Below are 22,018 nucleotides of genomic sequence, written 5' to 3' on the forward strand. Positions count from 1 at the left end.
TTTCCACTTACCACCATTTTTACATGGTTTTTCTCTGTATTATTTTAATCCTGTTTTAATCTTCCTTCCTTCCTTCCTTCCTTCCTTCCTTCCTTCCTTCCTTCCTTCCTTCCTTCCTTCCTTCCTTCAGTTCTTTCTTTCTTTCTTTCTTTCTTTCTTTCTTTCTTTCTTTCTTTCTTTCTTTCTTTCTTTCTTTCTTTCTTTCTTTCTTTCTTTCTTTCTTTCTTCTGTAATTGTGTTTTATCTTTAATTTTTCCATACACTTTCTTAACTCCTTTCGATGCCCCCCCATCTGTATTATTTTTAATCCCTGCCTCCCTGTCTTCCTCTCTTCCTCTTTCTTTCTTTCTTTCTTTCTTTCTTTCTTTCTTTCTTTCTTTCTTTCTTTCTTTCTTTCTTTCTTTCTTTCTTTCTTTCTTTCTTTCTTTCTTTCTTTCTTTCTTTCTTTCTTTCTTTCTTTCTTTCTTTCTAACTGATCCATGGTCACTGTAAAACAAGCATATTTCAACATGATCAGCAAAAAGTTAAAGTCCCTAAAGTTATTATCAGAGTTTTATGAAGGGAGGGAGAGAGCGAGAGAGTACCCAAAAAAACCTAAGAGTGAAATACAGAGCATGAACTATACAAAGCATCAAGTGCTGAGTCAGCCGGTTTTTTTTCCCATACCATGATACACTACTCTCTTAAAACAATGTCTGCCATTGGTGTCCAAATGCAGGTCAGTCAGCTGCTGAAAATAGCCATTTAATTACTGACCAGTGTTTGCCCTCTGTGTGCAGTGTTAAAAGTCCGTATGGAATTACTTCTGAGATTTACGGTGGCTTTTTTACTATGTCATAACCTACTTTGAAATATGAGCTGAAAGTTCCTCTCCTTGTACGGTGACTTTCCAACCCGTGTTTGCTTTTAATTTAGATTGTTCTCCTTCTTCTTATTTATTGATTCTCTGAATTCCACCAACTTCCCCTCGAGACTCCTCTACCACATCTTCTTATATTTGTGTTCAAATATTTGTTCCTTGTTCAAATGCCTGTCAGTTTTTATTAGTTTATTTTTTCGCCTCTTGCTTGTCACTCAGAAATAGTTTGATTATTGGTTTACTGCATTTACAATCATGAGTATAAGCTTGAGTTACTTTGGTTCAGCTCTTACATGGGGTTGTGTGTGTTTGCAGATAGATATGTCCTTGTTGGGGCTCGTCACAGTAGCTGGTATGATGGCACCATGGCAGATTGGAGTGGTGGCGCCGCAGTTGTTTCTCAGATCATCGCCTCCTTAACAACTCAGACCCATGCACTCTGGCAGCCCGACCGTACCATTGTTTTCTGCTCGTCAGGAGGCTCTTCCCTTGGCAACATTGGCACCTTTGAGTGGGGCGAGGTAAATTTTTTTTTTTTTTAAGTGACTCAAATGAATAGATACAGAGCATAAACATTTACATTTGGCAGACGGCATATCCAGAGCCACTTACATTTATTTTACAACCGAGCAGCTATGGGGTTAAGGGCCTTGCTCAGGGGCCCATGGATGGCAGCTTGGTGTGGTTGGGATTTAAACTCATTACCTTTGGATTCCCAATGCCTTAACCATTTAGCTACCACCTCCCAATGAAATGAATACGAAAGGAACACTATTGTAAGGAAACAGACATCAGTATCTATTTTAAAAGTGTTTAAAAAAAAAAAAAAGGTATATGTAAAAGTTTATATAATCCTCTTTGAGCTCACTGAGTGCTATCAATAAATACCATGTTAACATATACACTATGTTGGCTATACTTATGTATGATTGCATCTCCTAAAGCTATTTGTCTACTAAATCAATAAACTAGGAACATTTATGAGTGTATTGAGTGTGTTTACATACACAATCTATAGAAGGGAAAAAAAGTAAACCATTCCAGCTAATGTTGGAACTTCTAGCCATAGAGCAAAGGCATGAGGTTAAAAAAAAGTGTGCTTGAACATACAATAAGGCAGATAAAAGCCTGTAAAAGTGTTAAAGACTCTTTAGAAAATAAGTCATCGTTTTTAATTAGTTATATTTTTGTAGCATTTATCAATATTGAATAATTTATATATAAATACAACCATAAACATGTTTTGAAATTCATATATTTAAGGTTATAAACACATACATTGTTTAGGAGGCTAAGTAGTAACATATGAAGGATGTATGTGTGAGGTGAGAGTGGACAAGAAAGACAAAGCAATTAAGAAATATTAGGTTAATTCCAATAAACTTGAATCGCACAAAACAATTAATGGTCATTCATTCATACGTAGTAACTGCCTGATCACTGTGGGTTAAATGTAATTTGATACTATCTTAATTTGAAATGCATGATTTTGATTGGCTGGCAAGAATGCATACCAACAGTAAATCTGGTCGTTTTGTGCAGTCTTATAAGCAATTAACCAATACTAACTTACAGTTACAGTTTCAGGCAGCGTGAGACAGCTGATGTGGCACAGACGCAGGAAATATCTTTCTCTCTCTTTCTCTCTCTCTCTTTATCTCCCTCTCTCTCTCCCCCTCTCTCTCGCCTATTTTCTAGTATCCATTTATTGTAATTTATTCAAGTACATTTAATCACGATCGCACTCCTCTGTATTTGATTTCGACTGGGCAGAATTCTAGATTAAGCAACCTGTATAAAAAAAAAAACCTAACAAACAAATAGTTAATTTTCATTTTTGTTAAACCAGGAAGCTACAAAATGGCTAAGCGATGGTAGCTTTGTGTGTGAATCTGTGCAGTCATGAGCTTGCAGGCAGGCAGAATTCCGACTGCGTGTTCCTTCTTGCTCCGCTTCATTTCGGGGGTGGATACGCAGCCGATTTGTTGTTTGCTTAGCTTAGGAGCATGCTTAATCGGCTCTTGAGGAAGTCAATTATGAGCATTTTTAGCCGTGTGGCTATGTGCTCCCGGCTGCTGGCCAAGCTCCCTTTCCCCGGGGAAAGCGCTTGTTCGGCGTTTCCTTCCTTCGGAGGGAGAATTTTCGGAGAGCGCTCTCTAAGGAGACGCAGCACCAGGGGTCATGGGGTTTGCAGGCCGGCCTAGCACGAGGCTTGAAGATGAATGAGTCATCTCCAGCTTCTGCTGCTGGGCCGAGTAATGCACGGTGTAATGCGGTGCTCCCCCGAGGAGGGAGAATTGTCGGATGCTAGCGAGCCCATGACTATTTCCCGACTTACACACCGAGGTGTCTAGGTTATAGGAGACCCATACGCATCCCGTTCATTTGCACCACATTTGCTACGCGAATATAGTAGGGTTCAGGGAATGCGGCTATGGGGAGATGCCCAGGGTTGTAGAGACGCTCTTAACCACGCTGGTTATCTCTCCCCAGGTGATGCATCGCTGAAGGCTTCGGTATTGCCTACAAAGGCCACTTCTGTGCTAGTAGCTAGGGCTACACGGCGGGTCAGGCCAGGGGTTGCCTCCACACGATGAGTGTGTTGCGGGCATACCAGGCTGACCTGCTATGAGGTATGGCGCGGCCTCAGCCTGGTATGTCTAGGCACCTCAAAGCCCAAAAAGGGAATGTTCTGATGACTTGCTTCTAGGAGGGCGGTGTACACCTCGTTCTATGGTGCCCGTCTCTCCGCAGCACCACCGGGAGGCCAGGCCGTTAGTTCTGCCACAAGTAGTGTTCCAGAGCACATCCCCCCTCCAGTGGGTGTCTCTCTCCACTTCCGTCCCAAAGATCGCTGCAGATGGACAAGACCTGCCGCCTCTCAGAAGGTACAAACGGCTGCAGGGCACTGCTCCAGCCGCTCTGAAAGGATCAGAGGCCAGCCTTGAGGGTCTGGTTCCCTTAAGAGACTATCTGGCAGCTTGGGTAAGGCTGCCAGTCATGTCTCATTGGTTCCTGCATACTATAGAGAGGGCTATTTGATTCACTTCAGGTCCTCTCCTCCCCGGTTCAACGGGATGTGTCCCACCATGGTGGGACCCGAGCAGGCTCTGGTCCTGGAACAGGAAGTGCGCACCTTCCTAAGAAAAGGGGCCATCAGGTGGTTTCTCCCTTGGTTAAAAAGTCAGGCTACTACAGCCCATACTTCGTTGTTCCGAAGAAGGATTGTGGGTTTCTTCCGATCCTAGATCTGCACTCCTTGAACCACTCACTCATAAAACTCAGGTTCAGGATGCTCACTCACAGAAAGGTCGTGTCTCAGATCAAGTCCAAGGACTGGTTTGTCATGATAGATCTAAAGGATGCATAATTTCACATAGCCATCCTTCCCGCACACAGGAGGTTCCAAAGAAGGCCAGTCACTCACTGTGAAGCAGTTCCAGAGGCTGCTGGGTCTCATTGCAGCAGAGTCCAATGTGATTCCTGTTGGCCTCCTTCATATGAGACCCCTCCAGTGGTGGATCCAGGACAAAGGGTTCTCCCGAAAAGGCAGTCCACACCATACCATTAAGGTCTCGCAGTGAGCCCTTCGAGCCTTAGATGTGTCGAGAGAACCGACGTTCCTGTCCCAGGGCCCCGTCTTGGGAACTCCTTGTCGTTGCGTAATGCTAAGGTCGGTCGGGCGAGCCGCACCTCTCATGGCACATAAACTGCGAGCACTGGACACGTATCTCCACAGGACGAGTCCGTGGAGAAGGTCGGAGCAACTGTCCCACTCCAGGACATCTGGTTTTGTGAGGTTTTATGACCTTCACCTTAAACCACTCCTGGTTCCTCTGTCCTACGTTCTGGTTGTAAAGCTCTCACACACTAGGCAGGGTCTGGTCAGCGTGGCATGATTGGACACTCGTTCCCAAAGCATTTTGGTTACGAATGTAAACCTAGTTCCCCGAGGTAACAAGACGCTGCGTCCCCGGGCCACACCCCCTGCATCCCTGCAGCGTTTACCTTTTCTTTCTCATAAGCTAATGTCGCTACCATTGCTCTGCCATTCTGTAGCTTCCTGGTTTAGGCGACGCCGCCCACCGATGATGTCACGACTTTCCTATTGGCCAGATTTCACACATGGTTCAGAGCGTGGACAACGCGAGACCTTCCCAAAGCATTGGAACGCTGCATCTCATTCCCTCTGTTAACTAGGGTTACATACGTAACCTAGAGACGGACATGCACCATTTGGGATGATTGATAAATCTAACAGAAATACACCTAGTGCCATTGTGTTTCTTAGTTTTCCCTCTGAGTGAGTGTTTAAAAGTACACTAAATACAGAATTGGCAACCATCCAAAGAACTCAATTTTCTTTTTTTATTTTATGCTGTAAGTGCTAACGATGCAGCAGCTGCTTCTGATTAATTATCTGATAAAAAAATAAAAAAAAACAATGAAAAAACTCAGGAGAAGAGAAAAGTTTTTTTGGTTTGCTTAAATTGTACTTAACTTACATGATTCATTAATGTGCATTATTGATTGAAAGTACTAATAACATTTGTGCTATTTGTGGCATTATTTATTTAAAGGTACATCAAATTATCATTGTGATGATTTCTCAAAGAGTCTGACTTGTTTACTGTATTTTCATTTTAATCAACCATTCATTAATAATAGAAGCATCATATGGGTTATGGAAATTGCAAGTCAAGTCATCACGAGTCTGCTGATGATATACAGCCGGGCTGTGATCTAACTGTTTATGGAGCCTAATGCTGCATTATAATATTGTTTGGATTAGTTATTTCTGAATAGTACATCTGTAGAGGCTGTTACTAGCAATTTGTTAGCATTGTAAAGCAAAATGCCTTTAATTAATTAAAATGTATTATTGGCATACTGTAGTTGCTTGTCATGTATGTGTTTTTTATTATATCATTATGTCTCCAACCCATCCCATTACTGTTTTAACATCTTCACGTGTCTTTTAATTCACACGTGTCTTCACTTCTTGGTTTAATTTATGTGTGTGTGTATACTGTATATCCCCTTTGTTTTCCATCTGGTCTCTGATAAGAATTACAGTTAGTTCATTACATATACCAAACCTCTGTTTCTTGTTTTCCCAGTTTTTGTTTTTCCAGTTTTTGTTTTTCCAGTATATTGGATTCTACATTCATGTCAGTGTTTTCTCTCCCTTCTCCCTGTTTATAATTTAAGTGTTGGATTTGTCTGTTCCTTTCCTTTATCAAACTTGCATTCACCTAGCCTTGCTTTATGTCACAGTTTTTATATGTATCTTCATAAAGTCTATTTCTTGATTAATTATTTATTAAACAGTGGTTGAAATGAATCAGTTTAGAGATTACATTATCAGGTATATTATCAGGTATTAGTAATCATTAATGTAATAATCTCTCTTTAGGAATGTCACACTTGTTTATGTGACACACAAAAACGATCAAAGGTAACTACAGTTTTCTTTTCCGTTTTTAAAAACGTGCAAAGAAAGGAAAACTATCATGAGGAAACAAACATCAATGACCATTTCAAAAGTATTTCAGAAAAGCAATTTCTCTGCCTGTCCATTTTAGACTGCAAAAAAATGGAGACTTCATATCCTGACATTCTGAATAGCCTTAAAGACATTTTTGGAAGAAAAAAAGAAAGAAAGAAAAATTAGGTTGTCTTTTTTGAAATGATGTTGACACTGATGAGGGCATGATGCTGTCAATTTCTTTTCTAGTCTATAGCAGCTTGCTGGACAAAAACAATGTGGTCAATATGGACACTTCCAAATTCTCTTGTCTCTTAGATAATGGTACCATACATGCTGGACATTACATGTAAATTGGTTTAGACATGTCCCTTTTATATTTGCATAAGGATTGAGGAAATGTGTTTGTTTGTTTGTTTGTTTGTTTGTTTGTTTGTTTAAATCCCACAGCAGCAAGGCCCTTGTTTTTAACTGCTTGTTTATATAAATAAGATTGTAATGGATTGTTTGGATAAGGGTTTTGCTGAATGTTTTAAGTATCCATCAGACCCAATTGTGGATATCTGTGAGTCCATATATGGGGAAGAGGGCAGACGCACCATGTGTTAAACTGCCCTGTGATGAGCCCGTTGTGTTTTAGAGAATGCATTCTCTAGTTTTCACACTCAAACACAGTGAGAAAGCTAGCGTCATAACCACCGAATTAAAGAATTTGAAAACATGTATAGGAATAAAAAGACTCCTTGTTGTACCTTTGATTAATAATCATCATTAATGCAAAATAGTGTCTGTATAAAAAAACCACACCAAATAGTCAAAATAACAACATTACAATATCGAGGTAACAACAAATCAAGGTTTGAAGGATTGAAACTTATAAAAGCTCCGACTGAGCTCTATAGCAATGCCTGAGGCATCAATTTAACCAGAAATAGAGCTGCAAGGTCAGTTAAAATGCCTGTGTTACCTGACTTCTTTCTTGGCCACGTTTCATTGCAGCAGCACTATGCTGAAACTACTAAAGAGTACTATTTAACTGTTATAACATGATAGTGAAACCGTATAACCTACACTGTTGTTTTATGGTGATCCAGTGTACTGTTTCTATATTTTTTGCTGTGGCTTGTAAATCATACACAAATTATAAATGCAGAATTAATTGATTGCTGATAGACAAAAATGTTAATATATGAAGCACATCATCAAATTGTATTGTAACAAGCAGCAGACTCTGGCTTCTGAAGTTTCTGTACAGATCCTCCATTAACTGATGTGTTTCATTGTGGTTCCAGGAGAACAAGGTGGTTTTGGAGGACAGGGTAGTGGCCTATATCAGCCTGCAGAATCCAGTTAGAGCATATGGCCCACAATCTACTGTATCACCATCTCTACGGCAACTGGCTTCTGACATCTATAAGGTGAACAGCAAGACACTTTAGTCAAATGTATACTTTAGCATTCTTAGTAAGTCACATAATAGATATATAATATTCTGCAAAAAATATTTAATATGAGCAATAATCCAGAACTAGTCCTTAATACACATTACTTTAGACTAGTGCATCAATTATTTAATAGAGCCACATAATTTTGATAAGTTTACCAAGTTTTCTTTAGGTTTCCTTTATAGTGACAGACTGATATCTTGTATAATCACACCTGCTGCCTTAGAAGTTGGTGAAAAGGTTAACTTATTCAAATATCATCAGTGTATTCCTTCTCTAATAAGCCCCTAAGGTATAATGCGTGGCTAGTTCAGAGAGGGTCAAAGGCCATGTTTCAAGGACAGGATGCCCTATTATTTTCATGCATGCAATAATCCTCTTTATTAACCTAAATGCCAGTCCACCTGTGACATTTTAGGGTAATAAAGAGGGTCCTGACCTGCTCTACTCACGTGCTGCAACTCTCCCATGCAAATGCTCTACTTCAGAAAGAAAAAAAAAAAAAAAAAAGGTGTTAGCTTGCAGAAGTAATAATTTCCTTCTCTTTCACTGAATCAGAATGACATCGGCCTCGATAATGTTTAGCAAAGTTTTTGTGTAAATTAGAAAAGGGAGTTAATATACTTTCAATAAGATGCTGATGAGTGCACATATTTTAGAGAATGCTTTATTTTTTTTTTTTTTATGAAAAGATAGAATGCAAGCTGCAATAATAAAAGATAGAAGCAAGCTGAGCCCTAAATTCCTTACCATGAACCTATGATTTGACTCCCACTCTTCTGCATTCTGCATGTTGTTTTTGTTTTCGACCTTTGCCTTGTGAACAGACATCGAAGTACAGAGGAAAAGTGTTTGGAAATGAAGAGAGAAATTAAGAGGTGGTCTAGTGGTTAAGATGCAGCGCTCCCACCGTTGCGACCCGGGTTCGATTCCCGGTCAGGGAACCATCCCCAGCCACTCTTAGTGCCGGTCCCAAGCCCGGATAAATTGGGGAGGGTTGCGTTAGGAAGGGCATCCAGCGTAAAACATGTGCCAAATCAAACGTGTGGAGGATCCGCTGTGGCGACCCCTAACGGGAGAAGCCGAAAAGAAAGTTTTTTTTTTATTCAAGGGCAAATATTAATCAGTACATGTCATGGCATTTCAGCTCCTTTAAATGTGTGCTGTCAATAGATAACATTTTTCAAAGTTTTGCTTTCTTTTTTTTACGTCCCACAGATTGCCAGGATTATATTATACATCACATTCCATAGTGATCTAAAGACTATACAGTACTGCTTTATACGGAATACATATACTGTAATGATCAAACACTATTCATTTGATTTTCTATATACTAATCTTTACTTTAATTATGTCTAATTTCACAGCATACCAACATATTTCACCTAATGTTAATCTTTATAAAGTTCCCACAGGTAGCTTATTTCACTTATTTAAAATGGCAATGGTTTAAGAAACATATTCTGGATAAGATGATAACATTATTAGAATGAAATCTAATACAGTTCAGCAAGCAAAGACAGTGTATCCATTACTGTATGTACAGAACCTTTTCTATTTTAAGATATACTAGAAAGATTGGAACAGGGAAATGCAGATTATGGGGTACATACTGTAAATCAGAAAGGCATGACCTTGTTTTCCATTCAAAGTGCAAATTCAAAGAAACATAAGCAAAACATGTCTCAATTTCTCTAGTGCTTGTTTTGTTTCAGGACTTTTAAAGCACCTTAAGAGTTGGGATTAAATTGTTAATGTCTCTTTCTTAAACACACCTGTTGTTTTAAATAAAATTTGACAAAGGTGCATCTTAAACAGATAAAAAAACAATCTGATAGTCTGTATGTTGTTGACTTTTAGTCCAAAATTCACTAGTAAATAAAAAAATCTCACTAGTAAATAAAAAAATGTGATAACTTGTTGACTTTTGACAAGGCAACGTGGTTTAACATCACCCTGACCCACTCAAATCTATGGTTATAAGCTGCTGCTTTCTCACACACTCGACATGCTTTCATTTTCCTCGCATAAGGTATTCCTGGATGCTGATCAATTTTATAACCACAAAGACAAGTCAAGTATACTCATTTTTTTCTCAGAAGACATACAGTGGAGGTGAAAAAGCTTTTGTAAATTTGGCCTTGTGTCAGTGCATTTCTGTAAACACGTAGACTACCTAAATCGATGATTTGCCGCTTCTACTTTAGCTTGTATTAATTTTTTTTCACTTTCATTGACTTTTGTTATGGACAGTGGTTTATATGTTTGCTCATTCTTTTTACTTTTTATCATTTTATATCACTTTACTGACACTTATATGGTTTGCCATGAGTTTAAATACTTAAAACACATTAAAATGATGAAAGAACTACCTGGACTATTGCATGAAAGTGTGTTCCAGATTTTCTGTAGCAATTGGTGTCTTTTGTGTGTGAAGCTACTGGTCATACCCAGGTCTTAACTATGTGTGCTTCCAGCCCTAATTGAACGTGCAGTTATTTTATTTTTCTTATATTGGTCCTATTCCAATCACATTATTCATTTCTGAATGCAGACCATCGAAAGGCTTGAGGTACACCTTAACGGGCTCGATATTTTTAAATATTTAAACTGGATGATAATTCACATTTGTGAAATGGCAGTAATATTATGTTTCCATTTATCTTGCTTTGCAGCCGTCTTCAAAATGGAGATGCCACCGCTGTCATGCTCAGAATGGGTGCTTTGGAACCAATTATAATAAAACAGATACATCTTCAGGGATTATAGAGCACAGAGTAGAAAATAATTTTAGAGCCTGCAATTATTTAACTGTGCTTTGTTTAGTAACATGTGCGACTGTTAGTGTGTTTAAAACCAAATCAGGCTAAGGATTGAACAAAGAGTGGATACAACCATGTATTATGTTCTACACAATACATCATTTACTATATGAAGAAAAGTATTGGGACACGTGACTTTCCATTCATATGTCTTTCGTTCCTAAACTGTTAGCACTAAGTTAAAGGCAGGCAATTTTACAGGGTGCCTTTGGATGCAGTAGCATTACTTGAACTAGGAGACCCAAATCTGTTCTAGCATGACAAAAGCTTTGTGCATAAAGTCAGCTCCATGAAGATATGGTTTACGTGTTTTTTAAATGGACGATCTTTATTGACCTGCTTTTGAAATCCAACCTCAATACAATTGATTGCACCCCAGGTTCTTAAAAAGCAAATGGGGATTAAATATGCAATTGGATGTTCAAAATCTTATGGTAATGGAAATCTTATGGTCAAGTGTCCACAAACATTTGTCTATATAATGTACAGTATATAAACAAGTCTAAATTACAGTAATTGTTAAATGCCTTCTGAACCAGAGTTATATTAAATAACTATAAAATGTCAATGTAAGCATGCATAAAGAACAATATCATTCACCTTTGATTACCCCTCTTGATCGCAGCTTGCTCATATTAGACAGTATTAAACTGACTTATATAAAAGCTGACAGGATGATTGTGTTCAGATTTGAAATCGATTCGAAGAAAGCAAAACTGTATAACATGTAATCCTTTCCTTGCCAATTCTGATTTGAAATATATATATATATATATATATATATATATATATATATATATATATATATATATATATATATATATATATATATATATATATATATATGCTGTATATGGCAGAATGCACGCCTTCATAACACATTTAGTAAAGCCTAGTTCAGTGTTAAGAGATTTTTGATTAGATGCCATTTACGAGTTTGTAAAGCTGAGCAATGCTGCCTTTAGAAGGTTACATTCGTGTGTAAATGTGGAGTGCTCTAATGCCCGTGGACAGCCTCTCATCCCTGCTATTTTGTGAGGTAATTTGACAGATGCAGCACATGATTCTCAGCATGAAGTACACTTCTTGTAAATCATCATCGATTGGACACAGCAATGCTTTTTTACGTCTTTCTCTTTTAGCCAAAGAAAAAGAAGTCTGGTTCATTTTAGATACATGTAGAAAGTCACTGGTATATTGCCCCTCGACTTTGTTTATTTTCTAAATAAGAATTTTGATGAAATAGTTATGTTTAAGATGATTTAGTTATTGGTGTCATTGACATGGCAAAGAACCTGATTTTGTAATTGTTATTTTTTTAAATCAAGCCCTCTACCAGTTACTGTATCTTCCCAGTGTTCATATTTACTGTATGTATCTGGTTTTGCAAAACCCTTTGCAAACTGGATGCACAAGCTATATGTCATATCCTCCCCAAACTACCTATTCATTTGTGTCCTGTCTTTTTAAATTATTTTTAACACCTTTTTATTCCATTTAGTCACCATACTATATAACATTAAGAGGACATGTTAAGTTTTGTTCAAAATCTACAAAATCTCTATTCCAGAAAACACATTTTTGGATGTTTTAGCCTTTTCTCTAGGTTTTGTTGTTTTCTTATTCATTTACATGTCAGGAGTTGTGTAGTGAAATCTGTGTCCACTTTAATGATAGCCCTTTCATCAGTGCTTCTCTGCTGGCCTAAACACTATCAGAAGCACTGAGCTACATTTACAACTTAAATTGTAACATTTGTTCTATAATATTTTATTAATTTATTCCCAACAGTTTATTCTCTTCATTTGGTAGCATTTCTCTTGGCTGCACTGCTTCCCGTAAGTGTATGTGGATGTTTTTTGTCTAACCGGATTTCAGCCTTTATTGTGCTGCCATGTCAATCTAATCTGCCCAGGGCCTGCAAAGTCTGTCCTGCTGGCCCTTTTACCATTGTCTCATTAAGAAAAAGCTTTGTTTCTTTAACCAATCAGATTTCATTTTTCAGCTAGCTGGCCCAGAATATAGTCAGCATTTTTCCATCCTCTGATTGGTTGGTCAGAGGGAAACTGTTACAACCAAGTTTGACTGGCAAAACAAGTCTGAAGCTCTCTGCACACAATCTGAGTTGGATTTTTTTATGCCTACAGAGGAAGAGAAAATTATTTGGTCACGGACATACTTAAAAATCCGTTTTGAAGAAAAGCTAGACATCGTATGGAGAGGTCGGCAAACCCCGAAGATAGCTAGCTTGTCTCAGCACCGGAAAACGGTTTGTCCTACACTGCTAGACCAGTGAATATGAGCGGTACCACTGGCTTAATTTTGCTAAAGCAAGATTGTATTTACCCTCCATATGTGAAATGCCTCTCTCTCTGTAATGCCACGTGTTGTTATATTGTGTTTTTGTATAGTATTGATGGTTTCTATAATCGCAACGTGATAGTGGTGATATTAAGTGGATTAAGTCAGGTAAGTCCCCACTGTAGGCCCAGGTACCAAATACACGGCCCGCCACTGCCTTTTATAAATATCCTTTTAAGTAGCCATGTATTGTAACTACTGTACAGTGATCACTATACAGTAATACAAGCCACATAGCTTTAAAGCAATTTCCTGGCAAGAGTCAATATGTTTATACAGAATTATCAATATCTGAGACAATGGAGAGACATGAGCACTTCATCAGCTTTTTTCATTTTGAAATGTCTCGTGTCTAAAGAACCAATAGGATAATGTAAAAAAAATAAAAAAATAAATAAAAATAAAAATAAAAGAATCATCCTTAAAGTCATTTACCAAGTAACTTCCTCCATTCTTGAGTGATTTTACTTTTACTCAAACAAATTATTGCTATAATAACAACTTTACTCAGGTCAATATGTTTTGTATACTTTATCTCCTCACTTGTTAGGAGGTCTGCCATGTTGGTAGCTCTTTGAAAGAGAAACACTCAAGTGTAATCTACATTATGTGCCATCCTTACCCTGTAATACATTAACTTTCAATCAATATCCTCTTACAGACTCACAGTCCATTCACTGACAAATCGACATCCTTCCTTTAAAGGCCCTCTTTGCTTACAAACCAAACTCTCCACACTTGTTTATTGTCTTGACATGTTTAATGTACACTATATGCACATGACTTTTCCAGCCATATGTGGTTCTTCTGCAAACCTTTACCATAAAGTCAGAGGCACACAACTGTATAGGACGCAGTAACAAAATTTTCCCTTCACTTGAATGATAATGCCTCTGTACACAAAGAGTGGACTGCTATAGAGTGACCTTAACCCTACTAATCATTGCTATTCATTAGAATTTTGAATGCACCCTCAGGCCTCCTCACATCACCTACACCGGTACCTGACTTTACTACTCCTTGTAGCTGAATGAGCATAGATTTTGACAGTGCACTCTAAAATTTCATGAAACTTCTACCCGGAAGAGTAGAGGTTATTATATTAGCAAATAAGGACTAAATGTGGAATCGGATGTTCAAAAAGCACATGGGAATCATATGGTCAGGGGTTCATCAGCTTTTGTACATATAGTGTATGTTATTAGTCTGTACAAGCAGGTTTGCACATATGCATATACATTTTATAATATTTAGTGGTGTAGTGTTTTGGCAAGTTAGAGTCAGTAGTTTCTTCCATCATTTATTTAGTAAAAAATAATCTTATTTGTCTTTGAAATGTTAAAGTCTCTTAAAATATTCACTCTTTCCTATCCATCACTGATAATATGTAACAATCAAGAATCTGACACTATTGTTCTGATAATGTATGAAAAAAATAAATCCTGCTATAAACTAACATACAGTGAAATCACACGTCTTTCAGGCAATAGCAGTTCCACCATCTTTTTATTTTATTGTAATATATGTTTAAGTCTAATAATCTGTTTTTCTCAACGTAAACAGACCATGCAGATAATGTCGTCGTGATGCATTGGGCGGCACTTTCAAGATATCGGCGAATACTGCTGTGTTTATCATGATAATTCTGAATAAAAACAGTTGTATTATGGAAGATATAAGGTGTGCTGTCAAGCACTAGTGCATCATCACCTGACCATCTCTGAGTTTTTCATATTATGCATAAAGGCCCATTGTGTCTGTTTTGTTCTAATAACATCAGACACGTTCATACATTTTGGTTGCCAGTGTGTCGCTTTTAAATTCATGTGCTATTTCACTCTTCTTTCTAAAGGTCACCTTGTATGAGAATAAATTATTTCCACAATGCAATGTCTTTTTAGTCACTGACATGTAGTGAATGAGATAACAGTCTGATTCAGTGAATCTTCGGCTGGTTTTTTTTTAGCTTCATTTTGGAGGAAATGCTTTTGAATAGCTTTTTGAATAGAACATATTTATTTATTTGTGATGCACAGTCTACACATTGCTTTTTATTAAATAAGGCCACAATTCTGCTTCTTTTTATATTAAATTTAAAATAAGGAAAAAGAAAGGATTTTACTTGTTGCATATACATTACAGCACAGTAAAATTTTCCTTTGCATATCCCACATGACAGAGGGTCAGAGAACAGGATCAGCCATGATACAGCACCCCTGGAGCAGAGAGGGTTAAGGGCCTTATTCTAGGGCCCAGCAGTGACAGCTTGGCATTGCTAGGGCTTGGACCCTGACCTTCTGAACAGTAATTCAGTACCCTAAGCATTGAACTACTTCCCATCATTGAGTTACCACTTCCCGTGGTATTTGGAGTATGGCTATCAATATTTCATGACTTATTTTTACTGCTATACAAGGAAAGCTAATTGCAAAATCCAGCCTTGCCTTTTATGTGATTTCTCAAGCTCTTTAGTATATCCACCAATGCTTTTTTCATTTAATAGCTTTTAGAGACTGCATCCAGAGTTTAGTGATACACAGTTTCACGCACCCAGCACAACAACTGAACCATAAGGCTGAACATGTGTTGGATATCATTTGGAATTGATAAATTGCCCATTAAAATTGGTCAGGCAATAAGGTGTTTAGATAAAGTGATAGCTCAAGGGTAAATTATGTCTAATCAGGCTTTGACTAATGATTGTCTGAAATCATGAACTCATACAACGGGTTTACTGATCTGTTCTGTCATAAATATTCCTGTATTTTTGTATTTCCTGTATTCCTGTATTTATCACATTCTTTTTATATTTATTTCATATTAACTCAATAGTACTGAAAAGCATATATTTTACTGATAAGGCAAATAATTTGACTCGATGCATTTTTGTTTTAAAGTTATTCTAGTTACTCAAGGAATTATTTTAGTCCTAGTAAATATCTTTCTCTAACAATAGTCTACACATGCATGGTTTACTTTTTTAATTCTGGATATTATATTTTTCAGACTCATATAAAGCATTGCCCTCATGCTGGAAGCTGCACTGGAATGAACATCAGCTCTCTGCAGTCTTCTGTAGTCATGGACTTCTTCACCAGTCAGCTTGCTGCCCCACTGGTGGAGTTTGCATCATCAGCCAATACAGCTGAGGTAGTGTAGCATGCGGACACACACACACACACACACACACACACACACACACACACACACACACACACACACACACACACACAGAGAGAGAGAGAGAGAGAGAGAGAGAGCCTATAGAATATTCAAAATTCATTTATATACCCAGTCAATTTGAGATAAATGAACTCTTGCTTCCCATCCTATGAGAGTCAAAAGCATTTGTTTTTTTCAAAGGCTGCAACTATACTACAATGATGCCTGAATTCAGAATGATCCATTAGTGTGCCAATAAGTGGTGCAAGTCTGGTATACAAACTAAGTATGGTTTCATTGGCAGCAGTGATGGCTAATGCCTCATTATAGCTCTTTGTGCATTTGATTTGCTGTTGGAAAATCAATGATTTATTCATATTCATCTTCAGAAATAGGTATGTTTCCCTTGGTCAGGGTCATAGTGGATGCAGACCCTTCTTTGGAATACTAGGTTTAAGGCAGAAAAATATGCTGAATGGGACACCAGTCAGTTGTTGATGATTTATTTATTTATTTATTTTATTTTATTTTTTTTATTTATTGTGTACAGTACTCCTAATTTATTTTCACATATTTTGCTTAGTGTCACTTCTATAATCTTGTAATTACAATCCCTGTCAGCCCTTTTTGTTACAGGACTTCCATGGTGGAGAAAGCTTTATCTGAATTTGTGACACACATTTTAAACACTCTTTCCATCAGTAAAAAGATTGACTATGACCCAAATTACAACATCACAACACCAGCATTGAATTGAATTACATCACAAAAAGAAAATGTGTCCCTTCATTCTCATGAATGCTTATAGTTTTCTGAACTTCAGACAATTACCCAGTTATATTTTAATAGAGTTCTCCTTCTGAAAGGATTTAAAAATTAAATTCAACTCTTTGCTTTTTTTTGGTCACACGCTGCTGCAGTGGCTCACAAAGCCAAAAGCGTGACTGTTTTTAAGAACAAGCACATGATCTGCAAGGTGATTCACAGTTCCTTGTAAATTTGAAAAGCACCATATGTTCTTTTTTTCCCCCATGAGAGCTGTGCTTATGACAGCAGTTCGGTCCATTGCACATTTGTGTACTTGTTAAACATGTGCCCTCATATACTGTAGCTCCTTTTCCCACTTTCGGCCTGAATGCAAGTTTGACTAAGCTACTGTAAGCCAAAAGTCTCTGAGTAACATCAACTTCAGATTTATATACTAGTGAGCAAGTTACATTACAGTGCAAGTTGCTCAGTTGCTGGTTTAAAAGCATCTGGAAGCTAAAAGATATTACCTATAAAGATAACACTCCATAAGCAAAACATCCAAACATGACTAGGGGGCAAAGAATTACCACACCTACAACCATTAATGCAGCTGCGCTTCTGTACAAAATGGCCCTAGACCTTGTGAAGGCAACGAGCGTGCCCTTCCTAAATGCCAGGCAATGATGCAGAAGTAAAGAGGAACACATGAAGGGGCACTTTGACACATAACAGTGTGTAATTATGTGGAAACGATGGATGGAGAGTGAGATGGCAGGTAGATGCATGCATGGTGGGCTGAAGGGGTCGACTAGAGAGTGGGAAGGACCCACCACATTAACAAGGTCATGCTCATTTGTGCTAAACAGAGGAAGGAGATGAGATGCTAACCACAATACACAAAGAATAGTAATTTTATATCTTCATGTAATGTCCTCTTGTCTCTACCATAGATAACAGGGAATGCTATTGGAACCTGCAGGAATTATTTAACTGGTTCAACTAATTTAAAAATCATTTCATTATATACTCTGTCATTATTTACTCACATTCTTATATGGTCCTGCATTAATTTTATGCCCCCAAGATATGTCTTGTCTGAGACAAAGCTTTTGAATAATATCCTGATTAGAACAGTACCTTCATGTAGTTATTTAAATAAGCCAATCATGTGACAACAGGAAAACAAAACACAATAATCGTCTTGTATTTTAAGTAATTCGTGACTTTTGAAATAGCACTTGATCCAGTAAATCCTATGTATCTATTTTTCATTTTATAGTTTGGTGGGAATACACCGCTGGGACACCAGTCTATCAAAGGTCACTAAATACTCATTCAAAACATTTATTCACCCATCAGTGCAATTTAGATTAGTTGATTACACCTACTTGGGACTGGAAGGAAACCAGTGAGCCCAAAGAAAACCACATGAATATAGGGGATTACAAGCAAAACTAGACAGATAGAAATGTGAGTTTAATATTGAACTGGAGACCTTTTCAGCTAAGCGAAATTGTTCTGTACATCTTTTAGCTGGGAAAGAAAACACAGTGTACATCTGAAATTAATGAACAGGTCACCATTGTAGATGAGATATAATTTTAAATGGATTAAAAATTAATCTTCCGAGGTAAAGTGTGCCATTTATAAGTGCCCAATGGTTCTTACAATTTCCTAAACTCCTGTCTCTATTTTTTTTAGCCTATTTCTCTCATAAATCCTCTCATGAGTCACATACTAACACATTTAGCATATATATATAAAACAGGTGTCTGGAAACAATTCTCCATCACTAACGATCTTTTCCCGAACCGCTGTGCCGTTATCTTTGGGCCATTTATTGTGCGATCTCTTGAGCATAAAAAAAAACTGGAAACTCACAGAGTGCTGCATGATCTTTTTGAAGTAATTATTTACTATCTCAAACACCATAAACGATACATGGATTTGGTCTGCATCAAGTTTTACTCCGGCAGGAAACTCATTTATTGATTTAGAGATTTAGAGATTGTGTAGACAAGTATTAATTTGCAGGCTCGGCAAACTGCGCAATGGAGAAATCCCAAACTAATTGCTCGAGTGTGTTCAAATCTCTTTCGGTCTTTCTCTCAGTGTGTTGTAGTGACATTTTCCAGGCTCTGGTTTGCGCATCTGTCTCATTTAAAACACATGCATGGCTAAGCAACTGCTGTGCAATGCTGGTGTGCCTTAAACTGTGAAAGTAACCTTTTCCTGGCATTCAATTTATCAGAATGTATTAGAACAGAGGATACTTACAATGTATAGGAACAGAACTTTTGGCCTTGTGTTTCACTCATCAGTATGAAACAACTCGTCCAACCTGGTCACTTGTGAACTAGTAGATTTAAAATGGCACATTGGCTTCAGGATGCTCAACATTACCATTTCTATGCAATTTTCACTTTTGGGGTCTGGAAATAATTAACGTACAATGTAAGAACTTATTTGTGAATTTCAGAAAATGCTTTGAATAACATTGCTGCTGACTACTGACAAACAAGAAAAATTTTATTTTTAAATATTTTTCTGCCTATAACATATTTTGACAGCTTAACATTATGAATAAAACAGCATGTGTTTGGCTGTCCGCCTGCAAATATCATGGTGCCTACCGCCTGTTAAACAAAAACGGTGAGTTTGCCTGAAAATGTCTACCAGGACTCTAAACTCCGAAGTAATGCCCTGATTTCTATTTAAACATTGAATTAATTAAATGAGAGAACCTCAAAATGATTACCCTTTGCTTCTGTAGCATAATATTTGTTTTCCATGTCATTTTTAGTGCGGAAATGTTAGCTGCTAGAAACCCAGAAAACACTTCCAAGCTCCATACTAATGCATTATGTCAGATAAGACAGCCTTCCTTGGCATGGTTTAACTTTTGCTCCTGACTCTTCCCCTCGCCAGATGGCAAGCCACATTCTCAGGCAGACAAGAACTTGAGCATCTTTCCACCCATCCAGATTTACCCTGAGAAGGTGTGAGTTTGTTGGCCATGAACTAAGAAGGCATTCAGGTTTTGAGGTCAGAGATGCTTCTCCAGTGTATGCAAATAAAATCTAATTAGCATCATATGGCAGTGCTGTGTGTAGGTAAATTGTTCCAAATTGACAGTTGAGCATGGACCATAAAAAAATAAAACAGTTCAATCTTGCCATCTGGCTCTCACAAGTCAAAGTGACCCTGTTTTGTGGTGCATTTCTGATTGTACATGCTAAGGTCTAGTGGGACACCGTTTCTCTCTTGACAGTTTAGGAGATTCACTAGTCAAAGGTGTAATTACATGTATAACATCTGTTCTGAATATGCATTATATTTTGGTTTTGGCTGTGTATTATTTACAAGTGTGTCAGAATACATGCTTTTATATTTTAAATTAATTCACAGTTTAACTATGGCCACCAAAAATATATATATATATACATACACTGGAGATCAAAATTAGAGAACAATTTATAAACAATTGAACAATTCTGAAATAATGTCATCTTTACTGCTAAACTTCACTGCATAGGGAGTTTTTGTCCTGTCTATACCATGTTACCAGAACACATTTACCACAAAATAACTAAGGCATTTAATAAAAAACATTATTTTGCAGAAAACACACTGATCGAAATTAGAGAACACTTTCAGATACCTCCCAGTTATTGGTGTTAATCTGTGGCCGCAGATGTGCTAAAGTCATTCAGAGCAGAGGCCTGTACACTACAGTGAGGAAAATAAGTATTTGAACACCCTGCTATTTTGCAAGTTCTCCCACTTAGAAATCATGGATTGGTCTGAAATTGTCATCGTAGGTGCATGTCCACTGTGAGAGACATAATCTAAAAAAAAAAAATCCCGAAATCACAATGTATGATTTTTTAACTATTTATTTGTATGATACAGCTGCAAATAAGTATTTAAACACCTGAGAAAGTCAATGTTAATATTTGGTACAGTAGTCTGTGTTTGCAATTACAGAGGTCAAATGTTTCCTTTAGTTTTTCACCAGGTTTGCACACACTGCAGGAGGGATTTTGGCCCACTCCTCCACACAGATCTTCTCTAGATCAGTCAGGTTTCTGGCCTGTCGCTGAGAAACACAGAGTTTGAGCTCGATCCAAAGATTCTCTATTGGGTTTAGGTCTGGAGACTGGCTAGGCCACACCAGAACCTTGATATTCTTCTTACAGAGCCACTCCTTGGTTATCCTGTTTGAGTGCTTCGGGTCATTGTCATGTTGGAAGACTCAGCCTCGACCCATCTTCAATGCTCTAACTGAGGGAAGGAGGTTGTTCCCCAAAATCTCGCAATACATGGCCCTGGTCCTCCTCTCCTTAATACAGTGCAGTCGCCCTGTCCCATGTGCAAAAAAACACCCCCAAGCTTCACAGTAGGGATGGTGTTCTTGGGATGGTACTCATCATTCTTCTTCCTCCAAACATGTTTAGTGGAATTATGACCCAAAAGTTCTATTTTGGTCTCATCTGACCACATGACTTTCTCCCATGACTCCTCTGGATCATCCAAATGGTCATTGGCAAACTTAAGACGTGCCTGGACATGTGCTGGTTTAAGCATAGGAACCTTCCGTGCCATGCATGATTTCAAACCATGACGTCTTAGTGTATTACCAACAGTAACCTTGGAAACGGTGGCCCCGGTTGTTTTCAGGTCATTGACCAGCTCCTCCCGTGTAGTTCTGGGATGATTTCTCACCTTCCTTAGGATCATTGAGACCCCACGAGGTGAGATTTAGCATGGAGCCCCAGTCCGAGGAAGATTGACAGTCATGTTTAGCTTCTTCCATTTTCTAATGATTGCTCCAACAGTGGAACTTTTTTTCACCAAGCTGCTTGGCAATTTCCCCATAGCCCTTTCCAGCCTTGTGGAGGTGTGGACAGCTCTTTGGTCTTGGCCATGTTAGTAGTTGGATTCTTACTGATTGTATGGGGTGGACAGGTGTCTTTATGCAGCTAACGACCTCAAACAGGTGCATCTAATTTAGGATAATAAACGTGGTGGAGGTGGACATTTTAAAGGCAGACTAACAGGTCTTTGAGGGTCAGAATTCTAGCTGATAGACAGGTGTTCAAATACTTATTTGCAGCTGTATCATACA

At 37.9% G+C, this 22,018-nt stretch overlaps 1 protein-coding gene across 7 annotated transcripts in view; it reads left to right on the forward strand.

The window, feature by feature from the left end:
- naaladl2 (N-acetylated alpha-linked acidic dipeptidase like 2) overlaps window positions 1-22,018 on the forward strand; it is a 318,477-nt gene that overhangs the window by 221,886 nt on the left and 74,573 nt on the right. For all 7 annotated transcript variants that reach the window (XR_014536332.1, XR_014536333.1, XM_083558491.1 and 4 more), the window contains 3 exons: window positions 1,175-1,380; window positions 7,640-7,765; window positions 15,985-16,128. Coding sequence is in view for 5 of the 7 variants with exons in the window: in XM_083558491.1 (XP_083414617.1) it covers window positions 1,175-1,380; window positions 7,640-7,765; window positions 15,985-16,128 (476 nt within the window). In the remaining 2 variants the exon portion in view is untranslated. The remainder of the gene's footprint in view (window positions 1-1,174; window positions 1,381-7,639; window positions 7,766-15,984; window positions 16,129-22,018) is intronic.

This window comes from Silurus aristotelis, assembly GCF_946808225.1.
Source record: "Silurus aristotelis genome assembly, chromosome: 13".
Classification (NCBI taxonomy): domain Eukaryota; kingdom Metazoa; phylum Chordata; class Actinopteri; order Siluriformes; family Siluridae; genus Silurus; species Silurus aristotelis.